General features: G+C 42.3%; 5 protein-coding genes across 11 annotated transcripts in view; all 5 read right to left on the reverse strand.

Annotated features, from left to right (window-relative positions):
* Positions 1-10,352, reverse strand: part of LOC113452270 (uncharacterized) — a 116,312-nt gene extending 105,960 nt beyond the window's left edge. Inside the window, exon 1 of the mRNA XM_087928381.1 lies at positions 10,285-10,352. The gene's annotated coding sequence lies outside the window, so the exon portion shown is untranslated. The remainder of the gene's footprint in view (positions 1-10,284) is intronic.
* The window catches only part of LOC113454376 (uncharacterized), a 163,304-nt gene that overhangs the window by 59,823 nt on the left and 76,002 nt on the right, over positions 1-27,479 (reverse strand). Inside the window, exon 2 of the mRNA XM_087928254.1 lies at positions 26,663-26,687. The gene's annotated coding sequence lies outside the window, so the exon portion shown is untranslated. The remainder of the gene's footprint in view (positions 1-26,662; positions 26,688-27,479) is intronic.
* On the reverse strand, positions 60-26,727 carry LOC113455146 (uncharacterized). Of its 6 annotated transcripts, none has more exons than XM_087928102.1 (3): positions 26,667-26,727; positions 14,723-16,868; positions 60-1,611 (listed from the first exon to the last, which is right to left on the reverse strand). In XM_087928102.1, exons 2-3 carry the CDS (start codon positions 16,261-16,263, stop codon positions 1,320-1,322), a joined length of 1,833 nt encoding a protein of 610 aa, XP_087784228.1. In that variant the 5' UTR covers positions 16,264-16,868; positions 26,667-26,727; the 3' UTR covers positions 60-1,319. The 6 variants fall into 6 exon arrangements, with proteins under 6 accessions (XP_087784228.1, XP_087784229.1, XP_087784230.1 ...); XM_087928103.1 differs by lacking the exon at positions 26,667-26,727 and adding an exon at positions 17,652-17,742; XM_087928104.1 differs by lacking the exon at positions 26,667-26,727 and adding an exon at positions 17,198-17,315.
* Positions 4,213-7,095, reverse strand: LOC113455103 (uncharacterized). Its single transcript, XM_087928221.1, has one exon. The coding sequence runs from the start codon at positions 6,699-6,701 to the stop codon at positions 5,127-5,129; it is 1,575 nt and encodes a 524-aa protein (XP_087784347.1). The 5' UTR covers positions 6,702-7,095; the 3' UTR covers positions 4,213-5,126.
* LOC113454037 (uncharacterized) lies at positions 21,870-26,756 on the reverse strand. 2 transcript variants are annotated; one of them, XM_087928270.1, is made up of 2 exons: positions 26,667-26,756; positions 21,870-24,125 (listed from the first exon to the last, which is right to left on the reverse strand). In XM_087928270.1, exon 2 carries the CDS (start codon positions 23,650-23,652, stop codon positions 22,237-22,239), a length of 1,416 nt encoding a protein of 471 aa, XP_087784396.1. In that variant the 5' UTR covers positions 23,653-24,125; positions 26,667-26,756; the 3' UTR covers positions 21,870-22,236. The 2 variants fall into 2 exon arrangements, with proteins under 2 accessions (XP_087784396.1, XP_087784395.1); XM_087928269.1 differs by having other exon boundaries at positions 21,870-24,241; positions 26,667-26,736.

The following is a 27,479-nucleotide window of genomic DNA, read 5'->3' on the forward strand; positions in this document are numbered from 1 at the left end:
GGAGAGGGCACTGGTTGTCCTATGAACCCGAAGTTTTGTATGCCAGGCAAGCTGCTTTTGGGGGTGGGTGGGGGTCTAGAAATGATGTGCAGTTGGAAATGAGAAAGTGCACCTCCCTTGCTTCCAGACACTTTTTCCTCGGGTGGGGGTGTGGAGCGTGCAGGATAACTCCTGAGAACCTGCCTCTGCAAAGCAGCAAACCTTTTAAAACTGTAGCTTGTCTCTTCTGGGATTTTATTTTCTCTTACTTCCCAATTTAGCTATCAAGCCTGGTATTCTTATTGGGGCCCCATCCTTGTTTATCAATGGATCATCCGAGGGCCAGTAGGCATTGCAACCTGAGAACCACCGCTATTTCTTTTCCAAACTCAAGAGAGGGCTGGAAGAGTAATTCCCCTCCCTTCTGGACAGTTACCATCCTGGGTGGCTTTATGCTTTCTACAGTGTCATAATATTGTCCCCCAAAATATGGGTCCTCGTTTTATCAATCTCAGAAGGATGGAAGACTGAGTCAATTTTGAGCCCAGTCAGGACTGAACTCCAAGGCTGTGGGCAGTCAGCTGGCAATACTGCACTCTAACCACTGAGCCACTAGGGCATCACACGATTGTCCCACCTTTATTGTTCTTGCATCCATCTGTTCTACCAGGTCAGATAGGGTGGCTACGCTCCTAACCCCTTCCCTTAAATATTGCCATCTGATAGGAGCTAGGAAGTGAGCCTTTTCCATTGCACTCTTTCCTATGAAACACTCTTCTCCCTGAAGTTTGGCAGGTCTTTATCCTTCTGGTCATCCGTAAAGGAAGAAAGCTCTAGCTTTTCCACTAAGCACAGGGTTAATAAGAAGAGAGGACTGCATATCAGAATCTTGAATTTAAATAAGGTTTTTGTTTTTGTGCATTTGGTTTTAATATGGTTGTTAAGTTGATTATTGATTGGGAGTCAGTCAGGGTTTGTTATAAAATGGTTACATAAGTATTTAAACAAATCAGAGGAAAAAGATGAATCCCCAAAATGGCTGCCCTCTTAGCTGTCCTTGTGCAAGTTCCTTCAAACATTCTACAAATTTAATTATCAAATTTATTTCCTGCTAATCCTGCTATTAACTTCTCCAAGCAGAAAGATTACCAGTTTGGAGAATAGCACCGGGCATGAATGCCACCAACCTTGATAGAAGCGTGCTGCATTTGCAGGGCAAGTACATTTTAAATGTGGAGGTTTTGCATTTTGCAATATATGGTGTTTATTGGGTTTTGTATTAAGGTTTTATTGCTGTAAACCGTGCAGAGTCACCATTACTTGGGCTGCCATATACATTTCTAGATATGCTTGACTAAAAACGATTCAGGCAAGAAATTAAAATATCTCAACTGGGCTTCCAAAGAGAGAAGAGAAACGAAATTAAAGATTCCTCTACACACATCAAATTTTGCTTCATATGGAATCTCTTGTGTGCGATGAGAGGAATTCTGTGTGAAACACTGTCCACAATCTGGGCATTTGAATGGTTTCTCCCCGGTGTGTAACCTTACATGATTTACAAGGCTAGACCTGATACTGAAAGCTTTCCCACAATCTGGACACTCATATGGTTTCTCCCCTGTGTGAGTCCTCCAGTGTATCAAATGAAATCCTCGCACAACTTATGAATGAACAGTTGATTGTCGGGAGGAAATATCAGGGGCTGGCCAGCCAGCACATACTACCCACGCCAAATCCTTGCTACCAGTTCTCACCTGAATGCCACCACTGATCAAGTCTCATTCATCGAGCACAGGAATAGCTGTTCTCCATGATAATCTATGCTAGACCTTTAGGTCTCTTGAGAATGCACTCATTTCTCCAACTAAACCAAAGAAAAGAGTCGGGGTGGGTGGGAAATGAGGCATAGCAGGCAACCTGAAAGCGCACCTCCCTTTTGGGCTGGTGAAGATTGTTGCCGCGTTTTTAGTCTGGGGGTGATGCAGTGCAGTATAACTCCTCGAAACCTGTCTTGGCAAATGTCTGCTTTGGATGCGCACAGAGGGTTTGCTACTAACCTCCTGCAATCCCGCGCCCTCCCTGTGTCTTCAACAGCTGACACGCGACAATCTGCTGTGTCGCGCAAAGCAGCCGAGGTTGAAAAGCGGGAAATAAAGACCAGTATAGAGCCGGAGCGGGTGGGAGGGCCCAGCACTAATCGTGGGAGCGAACCAGTTCTCACACCGGTTCGGCAGAATAACCACTGGTCTCCCCATATTCTTCTCACCGCCTCCATGGCCTGCTCGCTGCTCTTACAGCGCTTTGCGCAGCACACTTAAACTTAGCGCGAGATGCGCACAGCACCGAGGGCCAGAAAAAGAGGTAAGTAGAGGGGTGCCTCACTCCCGCTCTTGAATACGGAGCGAGTCTCCATGGGCTGCCGTCGCCCTTCTGTTCTCAGGGTAGTAGTCGAGCAGTGAGGGGAGGGGAGGGCAAAGGGCGGGGTCCAGCCAGTGGTGGGATAATCCGACAGGGAGCCACAACAGGGGGACGAAAGAACTTCATTTATCTGAGAACCTGAAATGACTCTTGATTTAAAACATATGCTAAAAAGCACCGAAAGAAAGGACATCAGCAAAAAAAACAGAGAGATGAGAAAGGGAGATAGGGAGAAAGATGAGAGTGAGATGAAATAGATATTTACGACTGAGGGAAGCTTGAAGACTGATGCTTCACCCTACTTACCTTCACAAGATTACCCAGATGCTGCATCATAAAAGTTGATAAAACTCTTGTTTCTATGTGCAGCCTTACCAGCTTCATATCCCTTTAATAGAAGAATGAAATACAAGAGGAAACCTTGAAATGCCCACCCACATCGCTTCCAAACCCCTCTAGATATTATTTTTCCCTCTGTGCTCTTGCAGCTGGAACTGCCAAGATTGCCCTCAGTAAGCAACATGGTTTAACATCTACATGAAACTGCTAGGGGAGGCCATCCATCCTGTCATATCCAAGTACTCCTCAATGTACTTCATTTAGCGACCATTTGAAGTTACAGTGTCATTGAAAAAAAGAGACATGACCATGATTCACACTTAAAGGCCACCGGAGTATTGTCACATGATCAAAATTCAGACCCTGGGCAATTCACTTACCTTTGTGACAGTTGTAGTGTCCTGAGGTCATGTGATCCCCTTTGGTGGCTGACCTGGTGCACAAACTGGAACTCCTCCCGTGCTCACAATTCTTACTAGAGGAGACCATACCTGGGGAGGGGCTTTGCACACAAGATTCTTCTCGTGGACCAATTGTGCCCTTTCCTGGACCGGGATGCATTGCAAAGCGGGGGTCACTCTTGCCTTGGCCGCCTCCTGTTTGAATCCCTGAAGTGAACCACTAGAAACTTCAACTGGTGCAGAACACAACAGCGTACACAATCATGGAGGCCCCTAAGTTGCCCTTGCAATATCTTTGAGGTGAGAGCTACACAGGATTCGTTTAAGGTGGAATTCAAGCTCATCATCTTTAAAGCTCTTTATTATAGCAATAGCAATCAGACCTACATGCCACTTATATACCACACTATGCTTTGAACACTCTCGGTTTACAGTGTCAGCACATCGTCCCCAACAATCTGGGTCCTCATTTTACGGATCTCAGAGTGACAGTAGGCTGAGTCAACTTTGAGACATACCAGGACCAGATTCCAGGCTGTGGGAGAGTCAGCCGGCAATTGGCATCCTAACCACTGAGCCAACAGGGCACCTGTCATTATTTTCTCCCCTTTATTTTTCAGATAGGAGCTAGGAAGAGAGCCTTGCCTGTTGCAGCCTGTTGCAGCTCCTGCCGTAGGAGACACTCTTCCCTCTTAAATTTGGCAGGCCTTTACCCTCCTAGTGCTCCATAAAGCAAATAAAAACTAGCTTTTCCCCTAAACATTGGGAGAAGCAGCAGTGAGGACTGCACATCAGAAGGTGGATCGAAACCAGGTTTTTGTTTTTATGCATTTGGTTTTAATACAGTTTTAAAGTTAATTATTGATTGGGAGCCAGCCAGAGTTGGTTCTAACACGGGAAGCTACATAAAAATATTTTAAATAAATCAGTGGAAGAAGAAATGAATGAATTTGCTGAGGCAAGTGGCTTGAGGCAAGTGGCTTGAGGCAAATGAAGGTCTCTACATTTATTAATACATGTTAAATGTGGTGCCTTTGCATTTTGCCATTTGAAATATATATGGGGTTATTCGTTTGTGTATTAAGGTTTTATTGCTGGAGTCTGTATTAAGGTTCTATTGTGCAGTCACCATGAGTTTGGCTGCCATATAAATTTTCATGCTAAGTAAAAATACATACATACAGGTTTATATCCCCCGTATTATATGTAGAAATTGTTAGGAATATAAGTCACCTAACAGTGATTTGGGTTGGAAATATATAAACCAGGATAGACATTTTAATACTGTATCTTTAAGAAAATGTAAAAGTGTAATTGGGCATGGTTTCTCAAACGGCCATAAAATGGATCCAGAAACCTGGGTTGTCTTAATCTTAGTCTTAGTCTCTGAAGAGAGTGTGAGTGAGTCTGTTTCCTTCTGTTGGAGAGTATTGCCGTTCCTCGACTGCTATTCTTGGATTTGATGTAAGCCTGTTACTGAACTGTTTTTTGACACTGGACTTTGTTATTGGATTATCCCTGGACTGAAAACTGACTGATCTTAACCTGTGAATGACTTTTTGAACTTTGCTTAAACCTTTATCGAAAGTAAAAAAACCCTACATTTACTGTACAGTGTATCTGTGTGCTGTGTATTATTCAAACACTTCTCTCAAATATGTCTCCCTGTATGCAATCATTCTCCTAACGGGAAATTACCTCAACAGAAATAACTCAACTCAACAAACATACTTAATAGAACTCCAAACCCGCTTTCTCTGACCCAGCAATGGCAGTTCCCCTTGACTCTGTGAAACGGAACGAACGCATTGTGCCGAACTAAGGAAGCTCAGATATCCTCCCTCATGTGTAATAATGACGGATGCTTGACTAAAAAGAATCATGTAAGAAATTAAATTAACAATTTCTCAGCTGGGCTTTCAGTAAGAAACAAAAAAAAATTCAAGATTTCTCTAAACACTGTCCACAATCCGGACATTTGAATGGTTATTCTCCTATGTGTAACCTTACGTGATTTAGAAGGCTAGTCCTATAAGTGAAATCTTTCCCACAATCCGGACACTCATACGGTTTCTCTCCTGTGTGAGTCCTCTTGTGTATCACCAGGTTGGAACTCTGACTGAATGTTTTCCCACAATCTGGACACTCATATGGTTTCTCTCCTGTGTGAATCCTCTGGTGTCTCCCCAGATGGGAATTACGCTTGAAACATTTCCCACAATCCAGACACTCATATGGTTTCTCACCCGTGTGAGTGCTCTTGTGTCTCTCCAAATGGTAATTACGCTTGAAACTTTTCCCACAAACTGGACACTCATATGGTTTCTCTCCTGTGTGAGTCCTCTGATGTTCTATAAGGGAGGAATTCCGACTGAAACTTTTCCCACAATCTGCACACTCGTATGGTTTCTCTCCTGTGTGGGACCTCTTGTGTATCACTAGGTAAGACTTATTAATGAAGCTTTTCCCACAATCTGGACACTCATATGGTTTCTCTCCTGTATGAGTCATCTGGTGTTCTATTAAGGAGGAATACCGACTGAAACTTTTCCCACAATTTGGGCACTCATACAGTTTTTTTCCTGTGTGAGTCCTCTGATGTTCTATAAGGGAGGAATTCCGACTGAAACTTTTCCCACAATCTGCACACTCGTATGGTTTCTCTCCTGTGTGAGTCCTCTGATGTTGTATAAGGGAGGAATTCCGACTGAAACTTTTCCCACAATCTGCACACTCATATGATTTCTTTCCTGTGTGGAACCTCTTGTGTATCACTAGGTAAGACTTATTAATGAAGCTTTTCCCACAATCTGGACACTCATATGGTCTCTCTCCTGTATGAGTCATCTGGTGTTCTATAAGGGAGGAATTCCAACTGAAACTTTTCCCACAATTCAGGCACTCATACGGTTTTTTCCCTGTGTGAGTCCTCTGGTGTATCACCAGGTCAGAATTGCAAGTAAAACCTCTCCCACAATCTAAACAATACAGTTTTTCTCCTGTATGTGTGGTCTGGTGTTTCACCAAGTGGGATTTGTGATTGAAACTTTTCCCACAATCTGGACACTCATATGGCTTCTCACCCGTATGAGTGCTCTTGTGTCTCTTCAGATAGTAATTACGCTTGAAACTTTTCCCACAATCTGGGCACTCATATGGTTTTTCTCCTGTGTGAGTCCTCTGGTGTTCTATAAGGGAGGCATTCCGACTGAAACCTTTCCCACAAACAGGACATTTATACGGTTTCTCTCCTGTGTGTGTTGTCTGGTGTTCTACCAGGTGGGAATTTTGACTGAAACTTTTCCCACAAACAGGACATTCAAAGAGTTTCTCACCAGTGTGAGTCCTCTCATGATTCACCAGATTGGAATGAGTGGTAAATCTTTTGCTACATTGAGAGCAATGGTAGGGCTTCTCTCCAGTATGTGTTCTTGCATGAATCACGAGGAAGCTTTTCCGAGAAAAGGTTTTGCCACAATCCAAACATTTATATGTTTTTTCATTGGGTGTATCCTGTTGTGTATGATCAGATGTGATCTGTAATCTGTGTTTTTCCCACATTAGGCACTCTGTGGGGGTTTTCCCAACACTGTTATGTTTGGATCCTTGAGGCAGAGAAAAATATTTCTGATCTCTTGCCTGGTGGTTATTTAATTCAAGCCACTCTTTCCTTCCTCAAAGGCTTTTATTAATGCCTGCCAATTTTGGCTATACATGGAACCTTTTTCTTCCTACTGACTTCAACTTGTTCCTCACTTTTTCTTTCTTTAAATATTATCGTCCTTGATTTCTCATTTAATATTTTTCTTCAGTTAGGGGTGCTCTACTTTTTCCAGCTCAAAACTTTGTACTTGTTAACTCTTTCCCTTGTCTCTTTCCCTTGTCTGCTGAGTTTTTAAACTTTCCAGTGGAACTGGAAAATATTTTGTATAATGGCTTATTTTGCACTATAATGCTGCTCCTCATTCTCTGTTGTCCAGTGTGCTCTTCTTGGCATCCTCTCTCTCTGTAAGATTAATATAAATGGGTTAGTTTCATTATTGTTTAAACTGGCTGCAGGACATGTGAAAGTAGCGGAGGGAAACCCCCGCCCCGTCACATATATTAGCATGAAAAAAGAAACACAAAACTTCTATTTTAACCTCTAATATTAATTATGATTGATTTGGCATATAGAGGCGTAACAAAACCCAAGTTCAAATATCGATGCCATCATAATATTCTCTTTTTCAATCAATCAGAATAGAGTTGAAAGGGACCTTGGATGCCTTCTAGTCCAGCTCCCTCCTCAAGCCGTTGTATGGCGTATGCATCACTCCTTTTTGGTTAGGAACATTCCCCCTGAAGACAGGCTGTAGCGGCAGTCTTTAATGGCTGCCTCGAAGACAGGAAGCTATCCGGGAACTAAGTGTGTGCAGGAGTGGTGAGTGGTGAATGATGTGTGGACCAGGTGAATATTCAGAATTTTAAAAGGTAACCCTGGAAAATTGAAAAAAGAGTCCTCGTTAACAATTGTAGAAGCAGCGATTTGAAAGAAAGAGGAAAATTGGTAAAGGCAAAGAAATTGGACTTGGAAAAGATATAAAGTTCTAAACGGAAGTGATATTACTCAGGAAAGATTATAGTAGGTTGAGAATTTGAATTGAATGACTACACAGAAATTGGCATTTAATTAGGCATTGATTAAAATGCTGGAATTGATTATAATTTAAAGAAATAGTAGCTAATGATTGTAAATTAGCAGTCAATACAAGCTTTAAAAAAGCAGAAACAAAAAGGTGGAAAGTGAAAACTGATGTAAGACTGGCACCTAATGACAAAGGAAAATTCTTTTTTAATCCACAATAAAGAATAAAAATAAAAAGGAGAAAACCCAATAATAATAATGATAAAAAAGAACAAAGCAAAAGAAAGATTTCTTCAGGTTCTTCACACCTTAATCCAGTTAGAAAATCTCAATTAAAAAAAAAAAGGGAACCAAAATAATCCAAGAGCATAGATGGAAAAAGCAAAAATCCCAATGGAAAAGGGAAAAAAAATAAAAATAAAAATGAGAGATTCTAAGGCTTCCCCTTTAAAATAAAAGGTAAGAATAAAAATATTGCTAAAATAAAAGTTTACAGTAATGCTGGTAAGGAGGGGTAGCGGAACTAAAAAAAGATAAAAAAAAGAAACAACACACTGCACTTTGTTTAATTGTCCAAGGCTCTTGTTATGACTCTCTTCTCTTCTCTTCTCAAGCTTCAAAGCCAAACCTCAAATATTAAATTGTTGATAGAAGTCCAGAAGAGCACCTGTAATAATATTCTGCCGCGCTCTTCCCTCTATCTTATCAAGTTAAAATGTCCTTGAGAAGAAGTCTTTCACAGTTCTCTCCAAGTAAAATATTTTCAAGCCTCTAGTTGGCAGTGTTACAAAGTTTCTTAATTCTCACTTTCCCCCTCCTCCCAGGAAAACATAATTGGATAATCCACAGAAATGGATAAACTAAGTCTAGGACTAAATAATAAAGAACTATCAGAGTACTATGTGAGTTGGAACTGTCGGTATGAGTGGATAGACCGAAGATAGACCGTATAATAATAATATTAATAAATTGTAAATGAGGAGGAGTGACAATTGTAGTAATTAGATATTCACACTAAAGATTAATTGCAAATATGCCACAAAATGATGAGAAAAATAAGAAACCACAAACTGTTAAAAATGTAATCGTTTTTAATTATTTACCCTTTTTTCTGTTTTTCTTTCCTTTCGCAATCTCTCTGTATGTGTTACCTCTATATTTTAACTGTAAAATTTAATAGTTTATTTTTTTAAAAAAGAATTCTATTTAAGACACAATTTTGTGGTGAGGAAAGTGAATGTGGAGTAAGAGAAACCAAAATGATGGTATTGCTATTAATTTTATATAATGGACTAAATGGGAATGAAATAAAAAATATAATTTGCCATATAAGTGTAATTGGAAGAATAAAAAGTATGAAAATTAAAAATGATTATAATATTACATAAGAATTTAAAATAAATTAGATAATAATTAGTAAGGTGACGAAGAGAATGAATAGAGCATGGAAATCAAAAATTATAATACTGTTATTAATATTTACAATTGGTTATATAAATGCTTTTGGAATAAACATATGATTTATTATGTAATAGGGAAAGAATACCATGTAGGACCATATTGGCAGAAAAAGAAATATATGCATATATAATAGTAAATAGGAGATCATTGTAGTTAACATAGGATGTAGTAACTAAAAATCGCTATCTTGATATGTGTTTTTTTTCTTTTTATTATTTTTAATTTGTTATATATTGGGTTTAATGGAATAAAAAGGGGAGAATATATAAAATAAAAATAGGTGGCAAGATTAAATTGACATTGAAAGGGGATAAATATTGGATAATATATTTTAGGATGACACTTTTTTTTCTGTCCAGAAATGGTCCAGAAACATGAAGTGATAAAACATATTAAAACAAAAACGGAATAGGTAATGATATGGTATGAAACTGGATAAGAAAGCTGAAAGTGTAATTATGAGATATGTAAACCTGGGATCACATTGTTCACTCAAAGAGATGTTTAAAGAATAAAAAAATGGGGAGGAAATATTTTGGCTTGGGCAAATACACTCATATATTCATATATTAGCACAGAAACACACACCTATGAATGTATGCAATCTATGCGTATCTTGGTGTGCAAAATGTCCCAAAGTGCATTCGCTCCAGTTCTTTGATCTTAGTTCAGAGGAGGGAGGGGAGGGGATGCTAATAGAGGAAACGGTGCCCGACTCCTAGTCGGGACACAAAGCATCCTCCACTTTGCCCACGAAGCTCCTCGCTTGCCAGGAAAACCCCAGGTCAGCCACGTCACAAGGAATCAAGAGGGACGTGGAAGCTGGTGCTTAAAATGCGGGTTTAAGAAATACGAAATAAATGGTCTTTTTTTTTAAAGCTCCCAGCAGAAAATCTCAGGCAGGAGTTTTAAGTCCTGCAGCCCCGGAGGGGCTGAATATGCAGCAGCAGCCCACACGTTTCAGCCTCGTTGCTTCCTCTCCTGCTTCCCCGCCGTGGAAGAACCCAAAGAGCCCGACTTGCTCCCGGCTTCTCCTCCGACCTGCCCTCCACTCACCTCCCAGGAGCCGCTTCGACCCACCCGAGCAGCACAAGAGGCTCCGCCGACGCCATCACCCTCCCGTGGGGTGATGAGCCGGAAGAGGAAGTTCCTCTGCCCTCTACATCCTCTCTAGCAATTCACCAATCTATCGTTTCAACCCGTTAAAGCTCAGCTTCTGCTCAGTCGCCGCTTTACCGTGTTGTTTCTCTGTAGCGCGCCATCTAGCGACATAAGGCGGAAGAACACGCTCGTTCTAGCCTAAAGGAGTTTGAAGATGTTCCCATTGATTCCGGGCTTCCTTAAGTGTCAATCTCTTCCTATTTGACTCCCATCGAGTTCATCAGTAGCTTTTGCCCCGGAGGATCCATCCCAATTTTTTTTCTTTCTGGTCCCCCGGAGAGGGCACTGCTTGTCCCATGAGCCCGAAGCTTTGTATGCCAGGAAAGCTGCTTTTGGGGGGTGGGTGGGAGTCTAGAAATGACATGCAAATAGGAAAAGAGAAACTGCACCTCCCTTGGTTCCAGACACTTTTTCCTCTTGGGATGTGTGTGTGCAGGGTAACTCCTGAGAACCTGCCTCTGCAAAACAGCAAATCTGTTAAGACTGTAGCTTGTCTCTTCTGGGATTTTATTTTCTCTTACTTCCCAATTTAGCTATCAAGCCTGGTATTTCTTATTAGGGCCCCATCCTTGGTTATCAATGGATCATCCGGGGGCCGATTGGTGTTGCACCACCCCTATTTCTCTTCCAAACTCAAGAAAGGGCTGGAAGAGTAATTCCCCTCCCTTCTGGACAGTTACCATCCTGGGTGGCTTTATGCCTTCTACAGTGTCAGAATATTGTCCCCCAAAATATGGGTCCTCGTTTTACCAATCTCAGAAGGATGGAAGACTGAGTCAATTTTGAGCCCAGTCAGGACTGAACTCCAAGGCTGTGGGCAGTCAGCTGGCGATACTGCACTCTAACCACTGAGCCACCAGGGCATCACACGATTGTCCCACCTTTATTGTTCTTGCATCCATCTGTTCTACCAGGTCAGATAGGGTGGCTACGCTCCTAGCCCCTTCCCTTAAATATTGCCATCTGATAGGAGCTAGGAAGTGAGCCTTTTCCATTGCAGACTCTTTCCTATGAAACACTCTTCTCCCTGAAGTTTGGCAGGCCTTTATCCTCCTGGTCATCCGTAAAGGAAGAAAGCTCTAGCTTTTCAGCTAAGCACTGGGTTAATAAGAAGAGAGGACCGCATATCAGAATCTTGAATTTAAATAAGGTTTTTGTTTTTATGCATTTGGTTTTAATATGGTTTTTAAGTTGATTATTGATTGGGAGTCAGTCAGGGTTTGTTATAAAATGGTTACATAAGTATTTAAACAAATCAGAGGAAAAAGATGAATCCCCCAAATGGATGCACTTTTGGCTGTCCTTGTGCAAGTTCCTTCAAACATTCTGCAAATTTAATTATCAAATTTATTTCCCGCTAATCCTGCCATTTTCTCCAATTTAACTCCTTTCAAGGAGAAAGATTGCCAGATTGGAGAAGGAATAGCACCAGGCATGAATGTAGTTAGTAAGGCCAGGAGGCCTGGTTAACCTCTGATTGGAACAAAAGCAAGAATCACCTTTTTGGAATTCCCAGACCATCCAAATGCCATCGATCTTGATAGAAGTGTGCTGCATTTGCAAGGCAAGTACATTTTAAATGTGGAGGTTTTGCATTTTGCAATATATGGCATTTATTGGGTTTTGTATTAAGGTTTTATTGCTGTAAACCATGCAGAGTCACCATTACTTGGGCTGCCATATACTGTACATTTTCATTTTTCATGCTAAGTAAAAATACAGAATAGAACAGAATAACAAAGTTGGAAGGGATCTTGGAGGTCTTCTAGACCAACCCCTTGCTCAAGCAAGAGACCCTAAACTATTGTGGTATACATATACATACATACAGATACATATATACGTGTTTATATCCCCCTGTATTATATTTGGAAATAAGTAATGTGGAAAACATAGCTAACAGGGCTCCAAACTCGCTTTCTCTGGTCCAGCAATGGCAGATCCCCTTCACTCCGTGAAAGGGACATCCTGCACTGCGCCAAAAAAGGAAGCTTAGATGAGATTAGAGAAAGGAAAGGAAAGCTTGATATTTTCTGAATAATCATTTCCTCTGGTGGAGTATGTTTCCAGCATTGTGCGAAAGCCAGTCTAGCTGCTGTCAATATAAGTGCCCAGTATTATTATTATTTTTTTTGCCAGAAGCGACAACTAAATGAAAGACCTTCCTTTTGGGGGCTGATGGGAGTCTAGAAATGAGGTGCACATAGGGAGAGCACCTCCTTTGGTTTCTATAGCTTTTCTTTTGTGTGTGTGTGTGTGTGTGTGTGTGTGTGTGTGTGTGCGCACATGCGTGCAGGATAGCTCCTGAAAACATGCCTCTGCAACTTAGAGAAGCTTGACGCCTTGTCTCTGCTGGGGTTTTAGTTTCTTTTCCTTCCATGTTTAGCTAACCAGCATGGTATACCCCCATGATGGCGTACCTTATGGCATATGTACCACATGTGGCACGCAAAGCCATTTGTACCGGCACGCAAGCCGCAGGCAAACTTACCTCACTGCGCATGCGCGCGCTTCCCAGCTGAATTTCGGTCACCCAGAGGCTTGAGAACAGCTTCTGCGGACTTTGCAGGCCGAAAAATAGGCCTGTTTCATCACTTCCTGTAATACCGGAAGTGACAAAACAGGCCTATTTTTCAGCCTACAGGGGCTGCTGAAGCTGTCCTCAAGCCTCTGGGAGGCCAAAAATCAGCTGGGAGGCACAGTGCAGGCAAGGGGGTGGCATGGGGCATGCATTGCCTTCTGGGTGCTGGCATGTGAGCGCATGCACAATTTTTGCCACAAAAACCCCAAAAGGTTAGCCACCACTGGTATATCCTATTGGTCCTCCATCCCTTCTTAGCAATTCAAAGTCTAGCCTGAATTGTCTATATAGATTCTCAGTCAACCAAGTCATGATATCAATGGATTTCCAGAAAAACGAAAGGAAGCATTTCACTTCATTTTGAAATGCGGACAACAGAGTCATCTCCAACAGCCTGCACCTGTCTTGAACAACAAAGGGACACAGGACAAAAAACATCATGTGGCCATGAAGGCTCCACGCCCATTTGCATGACTCACGTGACACTGAGGACACAGATAAACCTCCAGGTGGCCTCCAAGACTCTCCAAAAGAATGCAAATGGCAAGCTTATTTGCAAGGAATAGAAAACCACTCCAGTCAGAGCTGAAGTGTCTTGAATGATAACTGAAATGTCTTCAAAGAAAAACCTGAAATTCCAGTTGCCTCCTGATAAAGCACCTCTAGCACCAATTGCTGGTGCTACCCAAGAACCACCCCTATTTCTTTTCCATGTCAGGAGAGGACTGGAAGAATAATTTCTCTCCTTCTGGACAGTTGGCATCCTGATGGCTTTATGCCTTCAACAGCAGTTTTTTCTATGCATAATAAAATCACGACAGGTTTTCCTAGCAGAGCAGCTCAAGGCATTGCTGCAGATTCAGATCATTTCTAACTGCAGCTGAAGAGGGCAATGAAAGGTTGGCAGCCTGGGACTTCAACTCGCCCTCTGCTTGTGGCTCTGACTTTGCCACCTGGAGAAAGGGCTGTGCAGGAGGAAAGACACCTGGGCCCTTTTCAGTCTGGTGGGGAATGCAATGGTGTGGGAGTATGCCAAATGTCAAAGAGTTTGTATTTTGCTATTGGCTATATATGTGGTTTATTGATTTCTGTATTAAGGTTTTATTGCTGTAAGCCATTTGGAGTCACATTGATTTGGGCAGCCATACAACATTTCTTAATAAATAAAAATACATACATACATAAGGTAAACGTAAGGTTCCTCCACACATGCGTGCTAGTTTCTGGCAATGCTCATCTCAGTTTCTTAGCGGAAGAGCCAATATTGTCTCCATAGTCATGAGGCTGGCGTGACTAAACACTGAAGGTTACCTTCCCACCAAAGTGGTCACTATCTTCCTACCTTTTTCTACGTGATTCGAACTGCTAGGTTGGGAGAATATCCCACCTTAATTATATGTAGAAATAACACAAGGTGGCAAACATAATTAATGGAAATCTAACCGCCTTTTCTCTGGCCCAGCTTGATGCAGTGAAAGGGAACAACCACACAACCCTAGAGAAAAGAAGCTCAGATCTCCTCCCTCATGTTTGATACTAAAATATTTTTGCCTAAAAAGAATGAGGCAAAAAATTAAATGGTAAATTTCTCAACTCGGCTTCCAAAGAGAAAAGAGAAACAAAATTCAAGATTCCTCCACACACATCAAATTTTGCTTCATATGGAATTTCTTGTGTGCAGTAAGAGAGGAATTTTGTGTGAAACATTGTCCACAATCTGGGCATTTGAATGGTTTCTCCCCGGTGTGTAACCTTACATGATTTATAAGGCTAGACCTGATACTGAAATCTTTCCCACAATCTGGACACTCATATGGTTTCTCCCCTGTGTGAGTCCTCCAGTGTATCACTAAGCCAGAATTCCGAATGAAACTTTTCCCACATTCAGGACACTCATATGGTTTTTCTCCTGTGTGAATTCTCTGGTGTTTAACCAGATAGGAATTCTGACTGAAACCTTTCCCACAAAATAGACACTCATATGGTTTCTCTCCCGTGTGAGACCTCTGGTGTAACATCAGATGAGAATTCTGACTGAAACTTTTTCCACAATCCGGACACTGATACAGTTTCTCCCCTGTGTGAATTCTCTGGTGTATCACCAAGTCGGAATTTCTAATGAAACTTTTCCCGCACTCGAGACATTCATATGGTTTTTCTCCTGTGTGAGTCCGTTGGTGTATCACTAGGGTAGAATTCCAATTGAAACTTTTACCACAATCCAGACATTCATATGGTTTCTCTCCTGTGTGAGACCTCTGGTGTACTATCAGGTGGGAATTCCGATAGAAATCTTTCCCACAATCTGGACACTTATATGGTTTCTCTCCTGTGTGAGTCCTACGGTGTTGCACAAGGTGGGAATTTCGAATGAAAGTTTTCCCACAGTCCAGACATTCATACGGTTTTTCTCCTGTGTGAATCCTCTGGTGTATCACCAGGTCAGAATTCCAATTGAAACCTTTTCCACAATCAGGACATTCAAATGGTTTCTCTCCCGTGTGAATCCTCTGGTGCGTGAGCAGTTTGGAATTCCTACTAAAAAGTTTCCCACAATCCAGACACTCATATGGTATCTCTCCAGTATGCATCCTCTGATGTATCACCAGGTTGGCATTCTGACTGAAACTTTTCCCACAATCAGGACACTCATACGGTTTCTCTCCTGTGTGACTCCTCTGGTGTATCACCAGCTTGGAATTCTGCTTGAAACTTTTCCCACAATCGGGACACTCATATGGTTTCTCTCCTGTGTGTGTCCTCTGGTGTAACACCAACTTGGAATTCTTCTGGAAACTTTTTCCACAATCTGGACACTCATATGGTTTCTCTCCTGTATGAATCCTCTGGTGTTCCACCAGGTGGGAATTCCGACTGAAACATTTCCCACAGTCCGGACATTCATATGGTTTTTCTCCAGTGTGAGTCCTCTGGTGTATTTCCAACTCGGAATTCCAATTGAAACCTTTCCCACAATTTGGACACTTATATGGTTTCTCTCCCGTGTGAGTCCTCTGATGTATCACAAGCTTAGAATTCTGCTGGAAACTTTTCCCACAATCCGGACACTCATATGGTTTTTCTCCAGTGTGAGTCCTCCGGTGAATCATCAGGTTTGAATTCTGACTGAACCTTTTCCCACAATCTGGACACTCATATGGTTTCTCTCCCGTGTGTGTCCTCTGGTGTATCACCAGCTTGGAATTATGCAGAAAACTTTTCCCACAATATAGACACTCATATGGTTTCTCCCCATTGTGAGTGTTTTTGTGTATCAGCAGATTGGTGTGCATGCTAAATCTTTTGTCAGATGAGGAGCACTGGTAGTTTCTCTTCAGTATGGGTCCTTCCACGAGTCACGAGAGACCTGTTCTGAGTAAAGCTTCTGCTGAACTCCAAACATCTATATGGCTGTTCACAGGGTACATCAGCTTATTCATCAATCAAATGTGATCTGCCATCTTTGTTTTTTCCAAAATACGTAGTCTGTGAGGGGTTTGGGGATCTTTGAGGTAGAGAAAAATATTTTGGATCGCTTGCCTGGTGGTTGTTTAGTTCAAGCCATTCTTTCCTTCCTCAAAGCTTTAATTAATGCCTGCCAACTTTGGCTATACATGGAACCTTTTTCTTCGCACTGACTTCAAGTTGCTCCTCACTTTTTCTTTATTTAAAAATTAACCTCCTTGATTTCTCATTAAATGTTTTTTTTCAGTTCCATGTGCTCTATTTTTTCCAGCTCAAAATTTCTTTTGTTGTTATTCTTTCCCTGATTTGTTGAGGAGGAAGAGTTTTAAAAATTTCCAGAGGAATTGGAAAATATTTTGATTCTTTATTTTGCACTTTAATGCTGCTTCTCATTCTCTGTTATCCGGAGTGCTGTTCTTGGCATCCTCTCTCTCTGTAAGATTAATATAAATGGATTAGTTTCATTATTGTTGAAAAATGGCTGCAGGACATGTGAAAGCAAGAAAAAAACCTCATCCCAAATATTAGCATGAAAAAACAAACTAAAAAAATTCTATTTTAACCCCTAATGTTAATTATGATTGATTTTGGCATACAGAAGGCTAACAAGATCCATATTCAAATATCACCACCATCATAAAATTCTCTTTTTCAATCAGTCAATCAGAATAGAGTTGAAAGGGATCTTGCTTCATCATATCAGGGTATAACATTACACTTAAATTTTTGGCTATACACACATATGAACACAGAAACACACACCTATGAATGGATGTAGACAATCTAGGCGTGTTCCGTTGTGCAAAATGTCCCAAACTGCATTCGCTCTAATTCTTTGATCTAAATTCAAAAGGGGGGGGGACGCTAATAGAGGAAACGGTGATCAACTCCTACTCGAGATACAAAGCATCCGTTTTGCCTATTAAGCACCTCGCTTGCCAAGAAAACCCCGGGTCACTAAAATGAAGGGTGAGGAAAATGAACAGAAATATGATAAATATATAAATATTTCTTTCAATCTCCCACATCTCTCAGCAGAAAATCACGGGCAGTTTTAAATGATGCAGCATAAGGATAATAAAATTTGGGGACAGAAAGGATATACAACAGCAGCCCACATCTTTTCAGCCCTGTCCCTTCGCTGCTTCCAGGCCGTGGAGGAACTCAAAGGGCCCGACTTGCTCCCGGCTTCTCCTCCGACCTGCCCTCCACTCACCTTCCAGGAGCCGCTTCGACCATCCAAGCAACACAAGAGGCTCCGCCGACGCCATCAGCCTCCCGTGTGCCTTTCGCCTCCGCCCCTTTACAACCTCTCTAGCAATCCAGTACTCTATCTTTTCGACCCGTTCTATCTCATCCTTTCCCCTTTCCCTAGAATAACTCAGTCGCCGGTTTACCGCGTGTAATTTCTCTGTAGCGCCATCTAGAGACATAAGACGGAAGAACATGCTCATTCTACCTGAAGGCATTTAAAGGTGTTCTCATTGCTTCCGGGCTTCCTTAAGTGCCATCAAGTCCTATTTGACTCCCATCGAGCTCATCGGTAGCTTTTCTCTCTTGAGGATCCATCCCCAAACCTTTTCTTTCAGGTCCCTCAAGAGGACACTCCTTGTCCCTGGAGCTGAGCCCGAAACTTCCGTTTGCCAGAAGCGGCAACTAAGCCAAAGAAAAGCACCCTTTTCGGGGAGGCAGGGGGCTAGAAATGACGTAAAAATAAGAAGGGAGAAAGTGCACCTCTCTTGGTTTCAGCCACTTTTTCCTGGGGGTAGGTGGGGGGAGTGTGCAGAATTACTCCTGAAAACCCACCTCTGCAAAGCAGCAAACCTTTTAAAACTGTAGCTTGTCTCTTCTGAAATTTTATTTTCTCTTACTTCCCAATTTAGCTATCACGCCTAATATTCCTCATTGGTGCCCCATCCTTGGTTATCAATGGATATTCTGGGGCCAATTAGTGTTGCAACCTGAGAACCACCCCTATTTCTTTTCCAAGCTCAAGAGAGGGCTGAAAGAGTCATTCCTCTCCCTTCAGGACAGTTAGCATCCAGGAAGGCTTTATGCCTTTCAAAAGCACTTTGCTATGCATAAGAATATGTCATGCAAAGGCCATGCCCACCCTGGCTTTGCAAAAGCAAAAAAATGTTGTGATTTGTCATAATCCAGCCCCTGACATGATCAAGTTTGACACCTGTGCCCTGTACCATTTCAGACAGGTGGCTTTTGTCCAAGTCTTTTCCAATGATGAAGTATCTACAGCTTTGGAAGGCAAGCTGTTCCATTGGTGACATGTTCTGCTTCTTCTTGTTTCTAGGTTGGTTCTCAACTTGATGAGCTTCCATCCATCGTTTCTCGTCTTTCCTTCTGGTGCTTTAGAAAACAAGTTTGAGGCAGCCCTTCAATTACTGGAATACTGCTATCACGTCACCCCTAGTCGTTCTTTTCTCTAGACTGGTCATACCTAACTCCTGCAACTGTCCTTCATATGTTTTAGTGTCAAGGCCTTTAAATTTTACTCTCCAGGCCTTTAAAGATTAGTGTTGCCTATTTTCCAGCAGAAGATGACAGGCAGCATTTTAAAATCAGGCAGCATAATCGTAGAAACATTTGGGAAGATTAAAAAAAATATGGCAACGTTCAGCCTACTTGCTGTTTGTGGAGCAAACCAAACAGCTCTACTTGCCCTGGCTTCTTTTCTGACCTATGCTCAATTCACCTTCCAGCTGCTGCTTTGGCCCTGAGAAGAACACAACTGCAACCCTCCAACATCCTGTGGGTAAGCTGGAAGAGGAAGTTCCTCTGCCCTTGTCCTCGACATCCTTTCTAGCAATATTCCGTTTCAACTCCTTTCCCCTCCAGTTGGATGTTGGATTTCAGCCACCACTGGTGCAGCTATTGGATTGGCAATTTTCTAGGCGAATGGGTTGTTATAGAGCTCTACCTAGTGACACAAGGCTGAAGATAGGCTATCTCTGTCCAATGTTTTAAAGATTTTTTTAAATGAAGTGCCGTTTTCCACTCTTAGCCACAACCATTACTTTTCTCCAGGACAGTCTTGATCTGTCCTTTGGGGTCTAGTAAGGACAACCTCATCATCACTGCCACTGAGCCAGGAGCTTGTTTTGAAGGAACTAAACCAAGGGACAGCATCCTTGGGGGGAACACAATGTGCCATCAGGCAGGGACAAAAAGCACCACCCATGTGGATCACTGAAGACTATTCCAGCCAGTTGTTCATCTTGGGGATGCAGGAAAACTCTCCCAAACTACCTTTGCAATGGACAGAAGCTTAAAGAGTGAAGCCTGACTGTAGAGTTGTAATTGCAGGAATGTTCCTATCTGATGGCAAACCTCAGGTTATGAATGTTTGCAATGCAAATACAACTCAGGCAAACAAAGTCACTAATGTAAAGGAGGATTAGAGAGAGATAAACATATGTTAAACTTTAACTAGAGATAAAAATTGTGTTAATTACTATGCTAAACAGTAACGAAAGTTAAGCAATAACCAAAGTTAACCAATGTTGGAGGATTACTGAAAATGTGTATAAATGCAAGACTAGACTCCAATAAAGTTCATCATGATTCAGTTGATCATGATCAAACACCTCGACTGCCTGTCATTACAACACCTGACCCTGCTTAGCTTCACAAGATTACCCAGTGCTACATTATAAAATTTGATCAAGGTCTTGTTTCTATGTGCAGCCTTAAATGATTGCCACCTTCATTAGATTAATAGAAGAATGAAATACAGGAAAAAAAACCTTGAAGGCCCCACCCACATTGCTTCCAAACCCATCTAGATAGGAGGTATTATTTTTCCACCTGCATTCTTGCAGGGCCCAAATCTCACTAGAGGACAGAATTCCTCTGAACAGCCTTCCCAATTTCCAGAGGGTTTAAGATTCCAGCATTGAGTGTACCCAGGCAGCTTGGCCAAAATATTTGGAGGGCACTAGTTTCTGGAAAGCTGATCGAAAGTGTCCTGCGCTTTAATTGTTGCCTCTCAGTCCCCTCAAAAACCTTTCCACATAGTAAAATGTTATGACTGATTTCCTTTGGCTCCCCAAGATTTAGGAGATGGAAGCACCAGCAGGTCAGAGCCTCCAAGGGAACTAGCTTCACTCCTGGCCAGGGCTGTCTAGGATTTTAAGTCTGCAAATTGCCATGTGCTTCTGTAATTTCCTTAGCATGAAAATCTGCATTAAGTCTAAATGAGTGAGACATATACCCAACAGGGCCTAGAAAAAGAGCACCCGGAAAGCGACTGTCTATATTTGGTAAACAAAACTCACACTTTTCAAAGAAATGTTTGAAAGCACTGTAAAATGAATGGCAGACACAAAAAAGTTTCTGCTTGACACTCATTTTTAAATTAGAAATTTAATATTCAAAACACATAAAAACAATAGAATGTAAGCCACAAACAAGAAACTAGGAAAAACACCTCATTGTTATGCCTTCCCTCCTTTTTTCTATCAGGTAACTCTTATACGCATTCCTGTTTGGGAATTGTGTCCCCTCAGCTAACCAGAAGAAAACCCTTCTTAAAAATGGATCCTGGCCTGAAGTCCATTCCTGAGAGAAATCCAAGCCAACAGGGAAAGACTATGGTATTTCACCAGGCTCAAGGTTGACTCAGTCTTCCATTCTTCCAAGTTTGGAAAAAATGAAGCCCCAGATTATTGGGGACAATATGCTGACTCTGAAAACTGCTTAGAGAGGGCTGTAAAACATTGTGAAGCAATATATAAGTCTAAATACTATTGCCATTGCTGGAGCAGACAGAAAGATAAGACACACAGAACATTATAGGAAATGGATGGAGACAGCTACTAACCAGAGCAGTGTTGGCAAGCCTTTCTTGGAGCGAGTGCCAAAACAGGAGCATGGGTTCGTAGGGGCGCACTGGAAACCGAAAGAGAAGCTCCCCGGCACATGTACAGGGGCAATAGGAAACCAGGAGAGAAGTTCCCCAGCTGTACCAGTTTTTGGTGCTCTTGCGCATGCGACCAGCTGACCGGCACACATGCGTGCCCCAGAACCCAGAGGAGCAATGGGCAACGGCAGGCACGCCGGGAGAGATGGCTCTATGAACCACTTCCGGCATGTGTGCCATAGGTTCGCCATCACAGAACTAGAGGACGGGGAGAGACAGAGTATAAAGTAGACTAGGTACATATGGAGATTAGGATTAGAGAAATGTAAAGGTTCGGAATAAAGATAGTTAAAACTCTATGGAGATTCCCAGGCATCCAGGCCATAATAGTCCCAAAGGTGCTTTTTGAAGATCAACTCTATTTTGTTTTTCTCCTTTTCCTTCTCATTCAAGAAGCCTCTCCAGCTGTGACTGGATGGTGGGGAATGCAATGGTGTGGGAGTATGCCAAATGTGGAGGCTTTGTATTTTGCTATTTGCTATATAAGTGGTGTATTGGTTTCTGTATTGAGGTTTTATTGCTGTAAGCCATCAGGAGTCACATTGGGTTGGGCTGACATACACAATTTCTTAACAAAAATACATGCATGCATACCTACGTATCTATATCCTGCCTTTATTATATATAGAAACAACTCAAGGTGGCAAACATGCCTAATAGAGATCTGAGCACCTTTTCTCTGGCCCAGCATGGAAATTCCCCTCGACTCTGTGAAAGGGAACAACTGCACAACTCCAGAGAAAGGAAGCTCAGATCTCCTCCCTCATTTTTGATACTAAGACATGTTTGACTAAAAACAATTAAGGCAAGAAACTGAATGTTTAATTTCTCAACTGGGCTTCCAAAGAGAGTAGAGAAACGAAATTCAAGATTCCTCCACACACATCAAATTTTGCTTGATATGGAATTTCTTGTGTGCAGTAAGAGAGGAATTCTGGGTGAAACACTGCCCACAATCTGGGCATTTGAATGGTTTCTCCCCTGTGTGTAACCTTACATGATTTACAAGGCTAGACCTGATACTGAAAGCTTTCCCACAATCTGGACACTCATATGGTTTCTCCCCTGTGTGAGTCCTCCAGTGTATCACCAAGCCAGAATTCCGAATGAAACTTTTCCCACATTCAGGACACTCATATGGTTTTTCTCCTGTGTGAATTCTCTGGTGTACCACCATGTCAGAATTGCAATTGAAACCTTTTCCACAATCAGGACACTCATATGGTTTTTCTCCTGTGTGAGTCCTGTGGTGTTTAACCAGATAGGAATTCTGACTGAAACCTTTCCCACAAAACAGACACTTATATGGTTTTTCTCCCGTATGGGACCTCTGGTGTACTATCATATGGAAATTCCTATAGAAACCTTTCCCACAATCTGGACACTTATATGGTTTCTCTCCTGTGTGAGTCCTGCGGTGTTCCACAAGGTGGGAATTTTGAATGAAAGTTTTCCCACACTCCAGACACTCAAACGGTTTTTCTCCTGTGTGAGTCCTTTTGTGTACCATCAGGTCAGAATTGCAATTGAAACCTTTTCCACAATCAGGACATTCAAATGGTTTCTCGCCCGTGTGAGTCCTCTGATGTATCACCAGGTTGGCATTCTGAGTGAAACCTTTCCCACAATCGGGACACTTATATGGTTTCTCTCCTGTGTGAGTCCTCTGGTGTACTACCAGCTTGGAATTCTGCTTGAACCTTTTTCCACAATCGGGACACTCATATGGTTTCTCTCCCGTGTGAGTCCTTTGGTGTATCACCAAGTTTGAATTCTGCTGGAAACGTTTTCCACAATCGGGACACTCATATGGTTTCTCTCCTGTGTGAGCCCTCTGGTGTTCCACCAGGTGGGAATTCCGACTGAAACATTTCCCACAATCCGGACACTCATATGGTTTTTCTCCAGTGTGAGTCCTGTGGTGTACTTCCAATTCGGAATTCCAATTGAAACCTTTCCCACAATCTGGACACTTATATGGTTTCTCTCCTGTGTGAGTCCTCTGGTGTACCACAAGTTTAGAATTCTGCTGGAAACTTTTCCCACAATCTGGACACTCATATGGTTTTTCTCCCGTGTGAGTCCTCCGGTGTATTACCAGGTTCGAATTATGACTGAACCTTTTCCCACAATCTGGACACTCATATGGTTTCTCTCCCGTGTGTGTCCTCTGGTGTATCACCAGCTTGGAATTATGCAGAAAACTTTTCCCACAATACAGACACTCATATGGTTTCTCCCCATTGTGAGTGTTTTTGTGTATCAACAGGTTGGTGTGCATGCTAAATCTTTTGTCAGATGAGGAGCACTGGTAGTTTCTCTTCAGTATGGGTCCTTCCACAAGTCACGAGAGACCTGTTCTGAGTAAAGCTTCTGCTGAACTTCAAACATCTATATGGCTGTTCACAGGGTAGATCAGCTTATGCATCAATCAAATGTGATCTGCCATCTTTGTTTTTTCCAAAAAAGGCAGCCTGTGGGTTTTTTGGAGATACTTGAGGAGGCGAAAAATATTTCTGATCTCCTGCCTGGTGGTTGTTTCATTCAAGCCATTCAAGCATTCACCAAAGGCTTTAATTATTTGCTGCCAGTTTGGGCTATGCATGGAACATTTTTCTTCGCATTGACTTCCAGTTATTCCTCACTTTTCCTTTAAAAATTAACCTTGGTTTCTCATTAAATGTCTTTTTCAGTTCCATATGTTATATCTTTTCCAGTGCAAAACTTCTTGTTATTCTTTCTGTCGTCTGTCATCTGTTGAGGAAGAGTTTTTAAAATTTCCAGAGGAATTGGAAAATATTTTGATTGTTTATTTTGCTGCTTCTCGTTCTCTGTTGTCCAGCGTGCTCTTCTTGGCATCCTCTCTCTCTCTGTAAGATTAATATAAATGGATTAGTTTCATTATTGTTGAAAAATGACTGCAGGACATGTGAAACAAGGGTGGGATTCAGTTGGTTGTCACTGATTCACCCGAACTATTAGTTAATTGCTTATGCAGTTGTGCGAACTGGCTGAAAATAAAGTGCGAGAGCTTTTTTATCCCTCTCTCTCCTTTCAGTTAATAGCTCCAGGCAGACAGCAAGAACCACTTAACAGTTGCAGCTGAAATGAAGCCAACACATGCTGAATCAAGTCAATAAACAACAGAAACTAACAGGATTACGGCAGGAAAACCGATTAATCATCCATCTAGGGATGGGATTAACCTCTTCCCTTCAGGAAGAAGGACAAGATTACAAACACTTTCATTATAGAGCATTAAGTAACAGTTCTGTGATCAGCTGATACTCCCTGGAGTTCCCCAAGACCTTTTATAGCTGCTGCAGTGTTGGCTACTTCTTGTTTCTTCCTGGGGGAAAAGATACAGGAGGGGACAATGATGCTGCTTGATGATACAGGCTGTGAATTTAATGCATGTGTGGTCCAGCCAGCTGTATTGCTTCTGCTGTAAAGCACCCAATTTAGAACATAGAATAATAGAGTTGGAAGGGTTAATGGCTTTTGTCAGCACGCCCAGGCTTTCAATTAGCATGAGCTGCTGCTCTTAGTTTCCCTCTCAGCTGCTGCATTTGCTTTAGGATTGACTTTTTTTTAAAAAGGGGAATGACTGTTTTAAGTTTTCTGCATTGTTTTAGTGGTCCCTGGCACTGTCCTTTTGGGGTGTACTTCCCTCACTCTTTTTGGAAGCCTCTACTGATGGAGCACCCACAACTTCTGAAGGCAACCTATTTCAGTGATGGCTAACCTTGTCATCGCGCGCCAAATGTGTGCATGCACGCATAATGCAATACACTTGCTCCCCGCTCCCCCTGTGCATGCGTGCAGGATCCCACTGCACGTGTGTGCGGGACCCCCTGTGCTTCACCTCCTGCTCATGCACAGCAGATACCTAAAAATCAGCTGGCTGGCAGGAGTCATCCACACATGTGCAGTGCATCTGTGCTGGAGCAATGACCTGCATGCCTGCAGAGATGGCTCTGTATGTCACTTCTGGTACAGATGCCATAGGTTTGCCATCACAGACCTATTTCATTGGTTGACTAGTCTCACCCTTATGAAATTTCTCCTTAGTTGCTTCTCTTTTTGGTTAGTTTCCATCCATTGTTTCCTCTTGTGCCTTTTGGTGCTTTAGAAACTAGATTGACTCCCTCATTTTTGTAGGAGCCACTCAAGTTTCCGGACAGAATTAATCAATCAGTGGAACAACTTGCATCCAGAAGTTGTAAATGCTCCAACATTGGAAGTTTTTAAGAAGAGATTGGATAATAATTTGTCTGAAGTGGTGTAGGGTTTATTGCCACAGCAGGAGGTGGGATTAGAAGACCTCCAAAGTCCTTTCCAATTCTGTTATTCTATTCTAAATATTGGAACAGTGCTATTTTATTGTGAATTGGACTAAGAAGAAATTTCCTAAGGGTGAAACCAATCAAGTTGGCCATGCCCACCCAGTCATTAGGGCAGAGAACCAGTTGTTAAAATTATTTGAATCCCACCAGTGATGTGAAAGCAGGAAAAAAAATTCCCATCTCATATATTAGCATGAAAACACAAAGACTAAAATTCTATTTTAGTGTTTAATATTAATGATGATTTATTTGGCAGACAGAAGCCTAACAAGATCCAAGTTTAAATATTGATGCAAGATCTCTTTTTCAATCAACCAGTCAAGCAGAATAGAGTTGAAAGGGACCTTGGAGATCTTCTAGTCCCAGCTCCCTCCTCAAGCAGATGTATGGTGTAATATTAGAGGGTAATTTTTTGGCTTGGGTAAATACACTCATGTATTCACACATATGAGCATCGAAATACACACACCTATGAATTCATTCAGACAATCTATGCGTATCCAGTGTGCAAAATGTCCCAAAGTGCATTCGCTCCAATTCTTTTGATCTTAGTTCAGAAAGGGGAGGGGACGCTAATAGAGGAAACGGTGCCCAACTCCTAGTCGGGACACAAAGCATCCTCCGCTTTGCCCATGAAGCTCCTCGCTTGCCAGGAAAACCCCAGGTCAGCCACGTCACAAGGAATCAAGAAGGACGTGGAAGCTGGTGCTTAAAATGCGGGTTTAAGAAATACGAAATAAATGGTGTTTTTTTTTTAAAGCTCCCAGCAGAAAATTACAGGGAGCAATTTTAAATCATGCAGCAAAAGGATAATAAAATCCGGGGAGGGAAAGAATATGCAGAAGCCCATATCTTTCCATTCTTGTCCCTTCGCTGCTTCATGCACCGTGGAGGAAGCCAAAGGGCCGGACTTGCTCCCGACTTCTCCTCCGACCTGCCCTTCACTCACCTCCCAGGAGCCGCTTCGACCCTCCAAGCAGCACAAGAGGCTCCGCCGACGCCACCAGCCTCCCGTGGCTGAGCCGGAAGAGGAAGTTCCCCTGCCCTGTGCCTCCTCTCCTTTGCAACCTCTCTAGCAATCCACTACTCTATCCTTTCAACCTGTTCAATCTCAATCCTCTATACCTGCCTTGGTTCCAGCCACTTTTTCCTCGCGGGTGGCGGGGGGAGCGTGCGGGATAACTCCTGAAAACCCGCCTCTGCAAAGCAGCGAACCTTTTAAAACTGTCGCTTGTCTCTTCTGAAATTTTATTTTCTCTTACTTCCCAGTTTATCTACCACGCCTGGTATTTCTTATTGGTGCCCCATCCCTGCTTAGCAACGGATATTCCAGGGTCAATTGGTGTTGCAACCTGACAACCACCCCTATTTCTTTTACAAGCTCAGGAGAAGTCTGGAAGAGTAATTCCCCTCCCTTCTGGACAGTTAGCATCCAAGCCGGCTTTATACCTTCAACAGCAGTTTGCTATGCGTAAAAAAAATCACGAGAGGTTTTCCTGGCACCGCAGTTCAAGGCATTGCTGCAGATTAAGGTCTTTTGTTAAGTGCAGATGAAGAGGGCAATGAAAGGTTGGCAGTTTTAGGGTGGTTCTGCGTCTACCTCTATACCTGGTTCCAGTCCGTGTGGGTGGAAGAGAGGCCGAGTATGGGCCCTTGAAATATGGGGTGCCCCGGGGCTCAAGCCGTTTGCTGATACTTTTTAAAATCTATATCAAACCGCTAGGGGAGGTCATCCATCCTACGATACCCAATTATGTAGAGG

Source organism: Pseudonaja textilis, chromosome 2 (assembly GCF_049901715.1).
Source record: "Pseudonaja textilis isolate UNSWEBS1 chromosome 2, rPseTex1.2, whole genome shotgun sequence".
NCBI lineage: Eukaryota > Metazoa > Chordata > Lepidosauria > Squamata > Elapidae > Pseudonaja > Pseudonaja textilis.